Source organism: Lepidochelys kempii, chromosome 1, assembly GCF_965140265.1.
Source record: "Lepidochelys kempii isolate rLepKem1 chromosome 1, rLepKem1.hap2, whole genome shotgun sequence".
NCBI lineage: Eukaryota > Metazoa > Chordata > Testudines > Cheloniidae > Lepidochelys > Lepidochelys kempii.
This window is the reverse complement of record NC_133256.1, coordinates 321,008,200-321,023,380: the sequence shown is the minus strand read 5'-3', so window position 1 is coordinate 321,023,380 and position 15,181 is coordinate 321,008,200. Positions and strand designations below refer to the sequence as shown.

At 47.8% G+C, this 15,181-nt stretch overlaps 1 protein-coding gene across 1 annotated transcript in view; it reads right to left on the bottom strand.

The window, feature by feature from the left end:
* CELSR1 (cadherin EGF LAG seven-pass G-type receptor 1) overlaps window positions 1-14,506 on the bottom strand; it is a 265,440-nt gene extending 250,934 nt beyond the window's left edge. The window contains exon 1 of the mRNA XM_073328377.1: window positions 9,867-14,506. Within this exon, the coding sequence (XP_073184478.1) occupies window positions 9,867-13,608 (3,742 nt within the window). The 5' untranslated portion in view covers window positions 13,609-14,506. The remainder of the gene's footprint in view (window positions 1-9,866) is intronic.
* Window positions 14,507-15,181: the final 675 nt, after the last annotated feature.

Here is a 15,181-nt window from a genome sequence, read left to right as displayed (position 1 = left end):
GGTCATGATTTACTGAATGTGTTTATCCAATTTGTATGCATGTACCATTCCTGTGTCTAAAGTTAGGAATATTATCCACGTAACAATTACCCACACAGTTGTATATGCTTGGGAAACGCCCACCAGACAGTAAACAATCAACCTTAATGGGCCATTAGGAAAAGATAATAAGTCTTCAAAGATGTGGATCCCACATCTTCCCAGGAGTTCTTTCCTGTGGACCTTGCAAATAAACCTTGTCTCATGATTGTCCCGACACTACAAGGTCATGTGATAACATAATCTGGTACAAAACACTGCTGGTACTTTTCCACTGGAAACAAAGGCTTCCTGCCTTATGTAAATTCTATTTAAGGATGGGAAGCAAGGCAATCTGGGCTCTCCATTTGCCTCTCCACCCGAGATGGAAGACAGCTGAAAGATCCTGAAGAAAGCAAGGAATTAAGCTAGGGGAAGGCAAGGGCTGAATCCAGGCTGAGAACAGGGGTTTACCCTGTAAAGAGATATAACTAGAACTCTGAGCAGCAGAAACTCTGCAACCTGCCTAAACAACATTTAGGGTGAGAAATTACTATGTGTAATCTGTTTCCTTAGTGTATTAAGATTAGTTTGCGTGTTTTGTTTTATTTGCTCAGTAATCTGCTTTGTTCTGTTTGCTGTTCCTTATAATCACTTAAAATTTACCTTTTGTAGTTAATAAACTTATTTCTTGTTTATAATATAACCCAGTTTGTGCAATTCATATGGGGGGGAGGGGAAGAAGCTTGCATATCTCTTTCCACATTGAGGGAGAGAATGAATATTTATGAGCTTGCGCTGTGCAGATCTTTCTATACAGTGCAAGACAATATTATTTTGGGTTTATACCCCAAAGGAGGTGTGCATGTGAGGGCTAGGCAATCCCCAAGCTGATTCCTCCCACATAGAGCTGATCTCAATGTCCACTTGCAGCTGGGTGTGCCCCTACCTCTGTGTAAGCTGGAGAAGGCTTGAGGGCCTGGCACAGCGGAACAGGGTAAGGCAACCCACGCTGGTGGAACAGGAGGAACCAGTGGGACCCCAGCACATCAGGTGGCATCCCGGATGGGGGGTTCAACCCATCACACGGTGGACAGATCATAGCCCCATGGAGTGTCTCTTGTCATTATGCAGTCAGGTAGAGCTTTGGGGCAGGGACCATTTGTACCCCTTCCTGTTTGTATACTTCTCAGCAAAATGGAGTGCCAATCCTGATTAGGCCATTTGGACACTACCACATTTTAAATAAATAATTATGACGATTCCTTCATCATTTGAGTAACGTAAACTTCCTACAACTCTGAGTTAGAAGACTTTATCTTCTAACACACAGCCATAAGTAAGAATTATGGACTATAATCATGCAGCTGTCTTTCATAGACAAACACAGAATGAATGTGATCAATAACAACTTGTTCCCTAGTCTTTTTTAGTCTTCAGATTATTGCTGTTTCTCAGATTACTTTACCATGGGATGTGCCAGCTATTGCACTTTCAGAGCTTTTCAAGACCAACAAGAATGTTTCAATTCTAAATTACAGTTTTAGGCTATTCCCACTACAAAGTGGATTCTGTGTCCACATGATTGTTTTGTAAGAAACCTGATGTGTCTGTACATCTTTTCCAAGCATCATGATAGGAATGGGGAGTATCAAAGGTCATTCATTCATAAGTACACTGTAATCTTGTAATTGTATATAACCTGCTGGGATGTCCTGGCCAACGATGTTCTACACTTACAGAATTTACTTCCCTAGTGGCTACAGGGAGCTCGCAGCAAGCAGTTCATGTGTTACTCCTTCCTTTGTTGATACCTGAAACCAGACCTTTTCCCCAAGCTACCAGTAACTTTGTGAATGATTGAAATGAAAGCAAGTTCTTGCAAAAAGGCAGAAACATCACTCATAAAAGAACTGGTTACTCTGCATAGCTGAAACAAAAAAAACAAAAAAACCCTCAAGCCCTCTGCATCTCTGTAGGGCCTGATCCCAGATCACTGAAGTTACTGGCACAATTCTTCATGAATCTAAAAAAGCAAAATCAGCCATAAAATAGAGATGCAAAACCCCAAAGATGTACACAGTCTACACTTCCATAAAGCAATGAAACACCGGACCTCATCACTTGGGGCCAGATCATGCATTCTTTGCAAACCAAAAATGACCTTGCAAAGTTTTTCCCCAATTCCTCCTGTTGTATTTCCATGCCTTTTGTTCTTTTAATCTCAAACCCTGCTAAAAATATCATAGGTGTTTATACAGTACTTATCACTGTAGTATCTGCCCTCTGTCCAAGAGGAAACTGCAGCCCTAACTTCACCAATATGCAAATAATACACAACAAGGTGCGTAACCTTCTGTTCTATTTGTATAGAAAGTGACCAAACTGGTAATGGGGTAACACTGGCATAATGACTTTTTAACTACAATAATGAAAATTATCCCTTGACGATCACTGAGTTAGAATAATAAACATTTACTGCACCACTACATGAGTCTTATCTTAATTTGGGTTTGTTGGTGTTATAGTGACTTCATTAAATCCCACTTTAATATCTAACATAAGGTCAGAAGAACATAGAAGGAAATACTGTTAGCTCACATACTCAGTGGTTTATTTAAAGCACATAACTGAAAACAAACTTTAAGCACTGCCTTCTTTAAACATAACTATAAAATGCCAGCAATAACAACAATTTGATATATAATTTAATTGCTCTTATCTGCTACAAAGACAATGGTAAAGAAAACCACACTGAAGTTCCTTACTTCTACATTTCATCACAATTATAACTAAGGCTGCATGTCTGTCACAGGGGTCACTGAAGTCATGGATTCCGTGACTTTCCGTGACCTCTGTGACTTCTGCAGCAGCTTCTGCTGGCTCCCTGGGACAGCAGCAGTTTGAGTATGTGGGAGGGGGCTCAGGGCTGGGGCACGGGATTGAGGTACAGGGCGGCACTTACCTGGTGGGAGGCTCCCTGGCTTGTCCCTGCAGCACCTAGTCAAAGCGGCCAGGGGGTTCCACACACTGCCTGAGCATGCTGCCCCCACAGCTCCCATTGGCTGCGGTTCCCAACCAATGGGAGATGCAGAGCCAGCGCTTGTGGTGGGAGCAGCATGCAGAGCTCCCCTGACCGCCCCTCCCCTAGGAGCTGCAGGGACATGCCGGTCGGAGCCAGGTAGGGAGCCTCCCAGCCCTGCCAACCCTCCCCCTCCCCAGCAGGGATCCTGGGCCACACACACACACACACACAGAACCCTCGGTGCCCTGACCCAAATTTTAGTTATGGGTATATAGGAAAAGTAATGGACAGGTCACAGGCCGTGAATTTTTGTTTACTGCCCTGTGACCTGTCCATGACTTTTACTAAAAATACCTGTGACTAAAACGTAGTCTTAATTATAACAAAACTTATTTACAATTAAAGTGTAGGCGATGTGCAAAATTAGTAGTAAGTTAGATGCACGGTATGTTAAGAAATGTATGTACTGAATTTAGGTATTTGCTTTCAATATTGAAAAATAGTATTTTAGGTTCCAATCCTGCAATGTGCATTGGACAGGTAGACTACGGCTCCTGTCAGAGACCTGTTAACCAAGGTGGGTTCCACAAAGGCACAACATTCCACCTGCACACTGTAAATTGCAGGATCAGGGTCTTAGCTACATTGGCAATGAACTGAGGTCCACAGGAAATACTTCATAGTTATCTCCATCTAGGTCTTTTTAGAACACTTATCACCATGATACCAAGCACCTAATGGAAAACAAATTACAAAAAATTATTCACTTCTGGTAAAAGCACCTATGTGATTTAAGAGTCAAAGCCCCATTTTCAAAAGTGGCTTAGGCACACAGGAGCCTAACTCTCACTGAAAGCCATTGGAATTTAGGCTTCTAAATTGCTTTTGAAAATAGGACGATGGCTCCTGTTTTAGGTGTTTTTGAAAATTTGACCCTAAACTTCAACCTCAAGTTTTGAAAAGGATTATAAATGGAATTTGGCAAAAGAAAAAGTCCTACAATACTCCCTCTAATTTACAAATTAATTTTTGATTCAGCTATCTTTGCTTTCCACTTTCTATGACCTATCAGAAAGTTTCTCCCACTTTCCCGAAGTGATGATTTTGTTTCTACTAATGTTACCAAATGGCAGCACCAATAACCACCAAAAAAATAAAATGGCAATAATTTCAAAGTGAGTGATGATCAGAACAGATTAGAAATAATCCAATTAATCATAATGAAAACAAAAATCAACTGGTGCAAAATGACTGCTGGCATTTAATTTTTTTACTTAGGGTTCTCTATTTTTTCCAATAGTCCTGTTTTTTTCCAGAAGAATCATCACAGGTTTACTAGGGAAACAGTTTTAAATAACATTTATCAAACTTAAATTCACCTATCACCAACAAGTAGAAAAGTTTATCAGAACAAGCAGCTGAAAGTCCCATAAACCTTGTTATTTTTATCCAGTTTCCATGTTTCCTGTCATCCCTGAGCGCTTAAATGATTGAATGCTTTTGGTAAAAATATTCAATCTTCATACCTTTAGATCTCTGCAACTGGAGTTAGCATCATGCTTAAATTTTGAAATATTTAAACTCTTAAAAGAGAAGTTACATACTGCAATGTTCTTTTGTCTTTTAAAAATATATTTTGAGGACATTTTCTCACAATCTGATATTAATACATTTTGGCAGTTTCAAGCTGATGTATCCCCAGAATTCAGAATCTAAAATTATGTGTTCTGGGGACAGTGGGTTGAAAAAATAAAACATTATGATTTGGGTTTAAAACACTTTAGACACAAAACCAAGCCCTAAAAGTCTCCTTTGAAAAATACCTCCAAAAATCTCTACTGCAATCTGGAAAAAGAGATTTGATTAAAGAGGCACCAGCAAATGAGAGAGAAAAAAAAAAATCACACTTCTGCCTGAAAGAGTTTTTCTTTAAACTACTTTTTCTACAAGTAATATTTAAGACTGTTATGAGAGAGAAATGTGAGAATTTTTTTCCCCATTTATTTTGTGCATTTGACTACATTGTTGTACAGTTATTTTCATTATTTTACCTTTGTATTCATTATGCCCCAGCCCTGCAAATACAGGTACATATACTGAACATTACTGATGCAAGTTGTCCCACTGAGATCAATGGGAATACTTATGACAGTAAAGTGTGGGCACAACTGTTTGTGGGATCGGGCACTTAGAAAGTCCCATTGACTTCAACTGACAAGTGGATCCCTATGCAAGACTGGGGCCAGAATCAGTTTCCCACTCCTGTGTATTTTCCTTCCCACAGCCACAGACGTGGAAACTAATGGTGTGGGATGGGGGTGAAGGGATGCTGCAGAATCCCGAGATTTTACACGGGATTCCAGCTGCCAGCCCTGCACCTGGGGTCCTGGCTACCAGCCCCAGCCCCCTTGCCCCTTTCTGCACTCCCCCACCCCAACCCGAGACATGGTCCTGCTCCAGGCCCCAGCTCTGGCGGGTGGTGCAGGTAAAAAGTTTGGGGACCACTGCTTTTCAGTTTCGCTGACTTTCAACATCCCCACTATAAAAAGTGTTCCAGCACCGCTACCCACAGCACAAGAGGAAAAAAATATATATAATTTTTTAACACAGGACAATTGTACTATAAACCGTTAAAATTAGCAGGGGGAAATTAGGGGCAGATGCTTTATCTAGAACTACCTTTAACTCATTTTTACAAACTGACTGGACTGCAAGTTGACGGTGTCCCTTTAATTTTTGCTCATGTTGTTATAGGTGAAGAGAAAGAATATCAGCTCATAATCCTGATAATTTTACTAATTTCATGCTTTTAACAACACTAAAGCAATTGCAGATTCTAAAATTCAAAACCCTCTAGATCCCCACAATGAAATCCTGACCCCATTGAACTCAATGGCAAAACTCCCATTAACTTCAGTGGGGCAAATATTTCATCCCAACTATTCAAAAATTCACACCTTGTGATCCCATACACAGGCGAGGGAAATATAAGTCCAGACCACCCCTTCCTGTAGAAAAGTCCAGAGCAGGTGTAAAATAGAGGACAACTGTGAGATTTCTTTGCAAACTTTCCAGCAGTGGGGGCTGGGACAGGATTTCTTCCCATTTTCCTGCAGAATAAGCTGAGGCCCAGAGATTCACTGCTATCCTGGTTCCCCTGCCATTTGCCCATGCCCTATGAAGGGAGGTTTCACACATGGAGGGGACTAGTCCAAAGACTAATTTTCCTCTGCCTTTCACAAAGATTCCCTGCTCGTTGCCAGAGGAAAAGGTGTACATTAGTAACAGTCATCCACACAACCTCACCCCTGCTAGGCTTCCTCTCTGTGCACCTACCCCAGACTTTGTGGTGGGCTTTCAGAGGCATCCAGAGCAAGGAGAAACAGTGCCACAGCACAGGAAAATCCACACACAAAGGAATCCCTCTTTCTGAACTGTCTGGCCAGACTCTTAGGGCAGGTCTACATTACAGAGGGGATCCACACTCTGAGAACGATCCACCGGCGGTTGATTTAGCGGATCTAGTAAAGACCTGCCAAATCGACGGCAGATCGTTCTCCAGTCGACTTCTGTACTCTACCCCCGATGAGAAGAGAAAGGTAAGTCGCTGGGAGATTTCCTCCCGTCAACCCCCCGTGGTGCAGACCCCACGGTAACTCGACCTAAGGTAGGTCGACTCCAGCTACGTTATTCACGTAGCTGGAGTTGCGTAGCATAGGTCGACTTACCACGGCAGTGTAGACATAGTCTCAGTATGGCTTCTGCAAATATCTATGCTGTTGAAGGTGACCATGTTTTTAAATGAAGTGGGTCTCTCATTTTCAAATTTCACTAAATCTATAATTTCGTTTCCTGTTTTTTCCAGAGATTTTTTTGACAACTTTGGACTTTTGTTTGTGAAATAAAAACATGCATTTTGAAGTCAATTACAGATCAAATAAGAGAATGCTGTTTTATCCAAATGTCAAAGTTCCAAGTTAATGTAATTGTCTAGTACAAGGGTGGCCAAACCCTGGCTCATGAGTAGCTCTTTTACAGTTAAAGTGCAGCTTGCAGAGCCTCCCCCGCCCTTCCCCATTCTCCACCTACCAGACTGGAGTGAGGGGAGCTCAGGACCTCTGCCTTGCAGCGGGGTGGTGGAGTAGGGGCTTCAGTCCAATGGGGTGCACCTGGCCAGGCTCGGGGCTGAAGCAGGAGTGGGAAGGACTGAGCCCTGGCAGGCAACCTGGCTCTCAAAATTCTGTTGTCATCTGCAGCTCGGAGAGTCAGTAAGTTTGGCTACCCCTGGTATAGTATGTCTCCTCTCATTTGTCTAAGACCTATCACATCTGATAAACTTAATTTTTTATTTACACACACTTATCCACAGAGCCCTCGCAGCAAACCTCAGATGTAGCCCATGTCAGTAGGTGAAAACACGATTGCACAGCAGCAACAGCATTTCCGTATGTCCCCTAAGAGTCCATATACAGCTCAAACTCCCACAGACTCTGACAGGACTTTTGCCTGCATCAGGATTGCTTCCCTGGCTTGATAGGTAGATTAATGACCACCCAGCAGACACATTTTTCAGTTAACTACAGATAACAATGTTGATTATTTCACTCCAAGGCTGCTGTTCTCTCCATTTCACTTGTTAAAGAAAACTGGAGAAAGTGGAGAGGTGAGAGTTTCCTAAATGGAATCACAAGCTCTGTAGACCTCTGCCCTCTTAAATACCTCTATGAAGCAATCTTTTCCCACACACAGAAAACTTTTCAAAAACAGTATCAAACTGACTTTGATGCCTGCCAAAATTACTTAAGAATGCTAACTGATGAAAACGCCTCTTTGAAATATCTCTGGTGGGGGTGCAGCTGTGATAGGGATAACAAGTTTTGAATATTACAGAATATTAATATTAATTTTTAATATTATTCAGAGCTCACATTCTCATAAAATGTAATAACAATGCATTACTCGTCATAGTTGTATTACATGAGACCTCATAAGGCAGCAGCTTAACTGTGCTCTAAGCATTCATGACTTCATTTCCATATTTTTATATGTATTTCACCCACTGAAATCTGCATAAATGGATGAAGACATTATTAGCATGAGAAAGGAATGCTATCATCTTCTACTTCTGTCCCATATGCTCTCCCACCTAGCCCATTTTAATCACCTTTCCAGCCTTCTTGCTTTTTGTCCAGTTCTTTATCTCCTGCTGTTAGATAAGAAGCTACTGCTTTCTGTCAGCTGGTTCAGGCTGATTGTGACCATGTAAATCACCTGTATGCCTTATTTCAAACATGCAAGCCAATTGCCTGTTTCTCTGTAAGCTTTCAAAGAATGTGGAAGTAACAGTTATGAGCTATTTTACCAAAAATAGTTCCCTTCTAGCATTTTGCATGAACCCATCGCCAGATGACACACACTAATAACCCCAGTGACTGGAGTTAACACCACTTTCCTTTACCCTGCAGCAAACAAAGACCCTGATCCTGCAAACCTGACAGAGCATAGTGCTATCTACCAGGAGGTCTCACTTATCCCAGTGACACTGCTAACAGTAGCAAGTGTTGCCACGATTGTGCTGTATTTAGATATCTGAACGATTTGTGTTAAGAAAAGATGTCATTGTACACACTTAGTACTTACATACCCTGTTTCACATAAAAGAATACAAATATTAGTGATAGGCTGCAGAGAAATGTTGCTCATGATGGGCCTTTGAAGACAACAGGAGTTGCGCGGGATCAGGCCCATGATAAAGACAGCATAGTGGAATTTGGGGAGGAGATTAGTCATTGCATTACTGATGCACTGTACGTACCATAATTACAAAGAGTAATTCCATAATAAACAAGAAACTGAGGAGAAAGTGCTCTTCTTTTCTGTGGGGATTGTCTCTCAAGTTATTTAAAATACTGTATTGTAAAACAAAACAGTAACAATTTAGGACTTGCATCCATATGTCAATTCACTGTATAATTTAAAGCCACTACTAGCACAATAAATAAATTATTGTGACTACATACTAGATTAGTTAAGCCTAAAAGACAAAAAAGAAAACTTTCAATACTTATTTTGGTGACACTGTGTGCCAATGAACATCCTCAGTTACACCAAAGCAACCCCACTGAAATTAACTGTGTTATACAGCTATAACTGACTGTTTTTGTAGGAGTTATTTTCTAAAGGATGTAAACAAAAGGCAAAAATTTTGGTTGCTGGTGCAAATGGGTGATGCTCTACCAACTTTACTAGAAAATATGACCCAAAATCTAAAGGAGATTTACCAGCCAACTTTCCCAGTATTCAAAAAGAAATAATCCAATGTTTTATCTTGCTGTTTAAAAAAAAAAAATAGCAAACCCCCAACTCATATGTACAGTGCACCCACTAATTTTACTTTTCACTGTTCTTATGTATAACTAATTATAGGAGTAAGCCTAAACATTCAATGTAAATCAATCAATGAGAGCTGTGCATTCTTGGTATCTTGAAAAATTAGGTCACTTATTAACTCTATGTATCCACATCTGAAAGTTTTAGCCTAAATAGCTAACTATGCCCAAGGAATATATTTTGCCCTCAACCTCTATATGTTTTTCCCTGTCATTCAAAATATCACTGGCTCAATACACCTCAACATACTATTCATGTCAGTCCACAGCACATAGCTCTGATACATTTTTGTGGCTCCTCTCCAGAAATTTCACAAATAAGTCACTGCGCCAGGAAATTAAAAGTTGTATACAGCATGTTGCTGCCTGTACCAGTATGCTGGTCCAATAAACAAAATTCTCATACATTATTATCCCCTGCCAAGTTTTCTTACCTGAAACTGACACTATCATAAGAGCCTCCAGGGGTCTGTTGTTGTCCAGATCTCGACTGAGTTTGAGTTCCCCAGTGGCAGAGTCCAACAGTAGCAGGTTCAACTCGTTGCCTTGAACAAAAGTGTAGGCCAGGCTGTCGGACACATCAGGGTCATAGGCTGGGATCTTGCCAATCACGCCAGAGGGGAAGCTGTTAGACTTGTTGGTCACATAGTTGTTGAAGAGGATCTGGAAGTCCTGCAGCACAGGTGGGTTGTCATTCTGATCCAACAGGCGAATGTGCACGGTGGCTCGGCTGACGAGAGGGGCTGAGGTGGCCTGCACCACAATCACATACTCCGTCCGGCTCTCATAATCCAGATCCACCAGGGCTGTGAGATCACCGTTGAGCAGGTCAAGCTGGAAGACCTCAGGGATGTTACCCTCCACAATCTGGTACATGATTTGTGCATTTGTCCCTTCGTCTGGGTCGGCCGCACTGATCCGTGCCACGATGGAGCCCACTGGGCTGTTCTCCTCCACAAAGATGTCAAACTCATCCTGTTCAAAGACAGGCGGGTTGTCATTGATGTCTAGCACGGTGACCTGGATATCCACAGAGGCTTTGAGAGGTGGGCTGCCTCTGTCCATGGCAAAGGCCCGCAGGCTGTAGACAGCCACGTTCTCACGATCTAGCTTGCGCAGCGTGCGTATCACTCCAGAAGTGGGCTCAATGTAAAAGTCTCCATCACCATCATCACCACCCTGGAAGGTGTAAAGGAGGCGGCCATTGAGGCCTGAGTCACGGTCGTTGGCAGACAGCTGAAGGACACTGGTGGAGAGTGGCACATCTTCAAAGACCGAGCCCTGGTAACGGTCACGCAGGAAGTGGGGGGCATTGTCATTGGCATCCAGGATAAGGATCTCCACGTAGGTGGTGTCAGATTTCTGAGGGATCCCATTGTCACGAGCTGTAATGGCCAACGTGTAAGAGGCCTGGTCCTCGTAGTCTAGCTCCATCAGGGTGGTGATAGTGCCCATGTCCGGGTCAATGCGGAATTGAGGAATGTTATCTTCCAAAATGTATGTGATCCTGGCATTCTCCCCTGTGTCTTCATCGGTGGCACCGATGGTCACAATAGAGGTGCCAATGGGCTTGTCCTCACTGATGCTCACTGTGTAATGGGAGCTCTGGAAGACCGGGCGGTGTGTGTTGGCATCGGTGACATTAATGAAGACCTGGACAGTGTCAAAGAGTGTACCATCTGACGCAGTAACTGTCAGCACGTACTGCCGCTCCTGCTTGTAATCCAGGGGCAAGGCCAGGGTGATCAGCCCACCCCCACTCTGGCTGGTGATGGCAAAGCGGTTCCTAGTGTTGCCACTGGTGATCTGGTAGGTCACTACACTGTTAATGTCCCTGTCTACTGCTATCAGGGTCAGGACACTGCTGCCCACTGCTGCATCCTCATTCAGCCTGAGCTGATAGACCTTCTCTGTGAAAGTCGGGTTGTTATCATTGACATCCAGGACCGTGATGGCCACACTGGCTGAGGAAGTCATGACAGGCACTCCGTGGTCCCTAGCCTCTACCCCAAAGTGATAGTTCTCCACAGTCTCTCGGTCCAGCTCAGCTGACACTGTAATCCATCCAGTGCTGTTATTGATCTGGAATGGGAACCCAGTGTCCCCACCTGGGGACACCACGCCAGGAGATGGGGACAAGTCTATAAGGTTGTACTCCAGACGGGCATTGTCTCCAGAATCAGCATCCACTGCCTGAACATGCAGCACTGAGTAGCCCAATGGCACGTTCTCCAGCACTGTGGCCTGGAAGGGGGTGCTGACAAAGATTGGGGCATTGTCATTCACATCCACCACTTGCACCGATACCATTCCACTAGAGTTAATCAGAGGGGGCCTGCCCCCATCCTGGGCTTTGATTCTCAGTGTGTACTCACGGATGGTCTCATAGTCCAGAGGATTGATCAGGTCGATGGCACCAGAGAAAGAGTGGATATAGAATTGGCCTTTGAGGTTGCCACTCACAATGCTGTAGTGCACCTGGGCATTGTTGCCCCGGTCCCGGTCAGTTGCCTGCACCTGCAGCACTTGGCTGTTCACCGGGGCATCCTCTGGCACCTGTACCAAGTAGCGCTTCTCACTGAATTGTGGGTAGTTGTCATTCTCATCCTCCACAGTGATGTGTACCGTAGCCGTGGCACTACGGGGACCTGGTTCCTTTCCTTGGTCATTGGCTTCTACCACCAGGTGATACTCAGAGACCTCCTCACGATCCACAGGGGCACAGGTCCTCACTACTCCAGAGCGTGGGTCGATCTCAAAGACGCCATCCCGGGCCCCTGGCTCCAGCAGGCGGTAAAGCATGTTGGCGTTGGCCGGAGCATCCCCATCCGTGGCACGGATAGTCAGCACCTCGTAACCCACTTCCATGTTCTCCCGGATGGTCTCCCGGTACACAGGCTGCTCGAACACCGGCCCGTGGTCATTGGTGTCACTCACAGTCACAGTCAAGTAGGTGGTGGCTGAGCGGCGGCGGGGGGAGCCCTGGTCAGTCGCAGTCACCTTCAGCACGTGAGTGTCCTTGGTCTCCCGGTCCAGGCTGCGCGTGGTAACCACGCTGCCCGTCTCCGGGTCGATGGAGAAGTAGTCATTGGAACGCTCGTCGAAGAGCGCCTCCATGGAATACACCAGCCGGCCGGCCTCCCCCTCGTCCGGGTCCTGGGCCCGCAGGGCAATCACCCGGGTACCCGCAGGCTCGTTCTCGGGGATGGAGACCTGGTAGCTGGGCAGCTGGAACTGCGGAGGGCTGTTCGCACTCCTCCTCCTCCTCCGAGCCCCCTGGAGAGAAGGATCCCAGCCGCCCCGCTCCTCTGTCCACAATCCCTGGGGCCCCAGCAGCAGGGTGGGCGCTTCCCCCTGCCCTGCACCCACCGCCCCTCTCTCCTCTCCCCTCGCACCCACGGGCTCCCGTTCCCCCCAAGTCCCCTCCTCCTTCCCAGCCCCTGCCCCGGCGGACAGGGCGCGCTCCAGCCCCAGCTGGAGGAGGATCTCCCCCCCTGTCCTCCTCAAGGCACAGACCAGCTGCAGAGGGGACTCCCCGGCGGGCTGCAAGCAGCACCGAGCCCTCCCCCCTGCCTCCTGCTCGCCGCAGCCCCGGGGGTGGTGGTCCGGGCAGCTGCAGGCAGGGAAGCTGGTCAGGGCCATGAGGGCAGAGCGCAGGTCCCCGGCGGGCCCTGGGGGCAGGTGCCGGCTGGCAGCGGGGAAGCAGAGCGGGGCTGGGAGCTGCCCAGGGGAGAGCCGGGCAGCGAGCCGGGGCCGCGCCTGGCCCCCGCTGCCTGCCCCCCGGTCCCGGCGGGGGCAGCCCGGGCTGTGCACGTAGACTGCCAGGCGGAGCGAGAGCAGCGCCCCGGAGCGCTGGGCGGCGATGCGCACGTGGAGAGGCAGCGGGTTGCGCTTCAGCCGCGCGCAGCCTGGGGGGCTCGCCGGGCAGCCCCCGCCGGCCGCCCCGCTCCGCCTCAGCTGCCCCGCGGCCGTCACTTCCACCGCCTCCCGCACGCGGCGGGCCGTCAGCGCCTCGTCCACGCTGTACAGCCAGCCGGGCCCCAGGGAGACATCCAGCAGCAGGTCCCCGGCGCGCCCGGCGCCGCAGGAGAGGTGCAGCTCCCAGCCCCCCGCGGGCACCAGCCGGCAGAGCAGAGCCAGCCACGAGAGCCAGGCGGCTGCGGGCACCGGCAGCATCTCCGAGTCTTAGGCGGCAGCAGCGATCCCAGCCAAAGGGCTCCTGCAAAATCCATCCACCCCCCTGGGCGGCTCATCCGCCCTCAGCCATGAGCAGCGGGGCCGGGGGACCCTGGCCTCGTCCTCCTCTGCCAGGCGGGGCCGCTCCCTCAGAGCCCCGCGGCGGGGAACATCGCTCGGGACCCGGCTGGAGAATTCCAACTTTTCCACCGTAAAGTTTAAAGTGAGTTCAAAATGGCTCCTCTCCTCCTCCCACTGCTGCTCCCAGCAGGGTGATTAGCATAAACCTGCTGCTTCAAAAACAATCGCACTCCTGCTGCCTGGTAGCCTCTCCCCGCAGCTCCCGTGGACCCGCTGCCCCGCTCGCGGGACCCGCCTCGGCAGCGCACGCTGCCCTCCAGAAAGTGAATCGAGCAGGGGCCGGTGTAAATCCTCGCAGTGGCCGCGGCGACTCTGGGATCAACGCTTGCGTCCCTCTCCAAGAGGCACAGTCCCCTGCAAACGCATCCCCTTCAGCCCGCTCCTACTCCCGAGCGGGGCTTCCCCTTTCCAGCTATTGCTCCTGGCTCTTGCGGCCGGGGCTGCTCCGCACGGGCAGCGCGTGTCCGTCCTGGGGAGCAGCTCGGAGAAGCTTTGTTGGCGTTAACAAAAGGCGCTCGATCTGGGGTGGCCGCGGAGTGACTCCCGGCAGGGTCGCCTGGCTCGTGCCGCGGAGTTTGCTTGTGTCCGGCAGCAGCAACATGTGCGTTTAAAACCCTGGGGAAGTTGCCCAGAGATCAGCTCGGAGCGATTTCCTGCTGCTGCTTCTCTCTGCCTTTCCCCCCCCTTGTATTGTTCCCGGAGAGCGATTGAAAGGTGCAGGGTGTTACTATCTCTATGGAGACCACAGGTCTCTAAAGCTGGCTCGGGGGAGAGAAGGCTGCAACCAGGGCCCGGGGCGGAGTTTCCTCCCTTTGCATTCAGTGCAGCTGCAACCTGAAGGGCGGAGGCGTGGCCGGAGCGGGTGCAAAAGATATAATGAGCCTGTGAGAGAGTAGCCGGTGGCGCTGGATGACTCTTCTGCGGCTTGTGGGGGTGCAGAGCTCTCTGCTGGCCCCGGGACACAAATACAGAGATCAGAGAGAGCCGGGCTGTTGGCACGCCCCGTGTGCAGACCGCTGACCTGCAGAAGAGACCTACTGACATTGGCTATGCACGTGCTGGCTCCTAGTCTCCAGAAGCCAGGTGCAGCTCCCTCAGAGCATGGAGCTGTGAGAGCAACCTCGGCCTTACCTGCTTTCCAGCTGAACTCCAGTTGCGATCACATGCACAACAACAGCTTCCCTGCAGCATGCCCATAAGCAACAGGCCTTGCTTTGGTGTGTTTTTGTTTGCAGGAAGCTGGTGCTTTTTTGTGCAGACCCCAATCTGAGAGCACAAGCAAAAAAATGAGAAGGACTATTCTTGGAGCTGTGCAGCTCAGAGTTTGCTCCCCGATCCTGGCCGTCATAAGGGCATTAGCATGCCTGCACTGACCTGTCCCCCTATCTATGGCATCTCTGAATATGAAAACATTTATGAAGTTTTGTGTGCT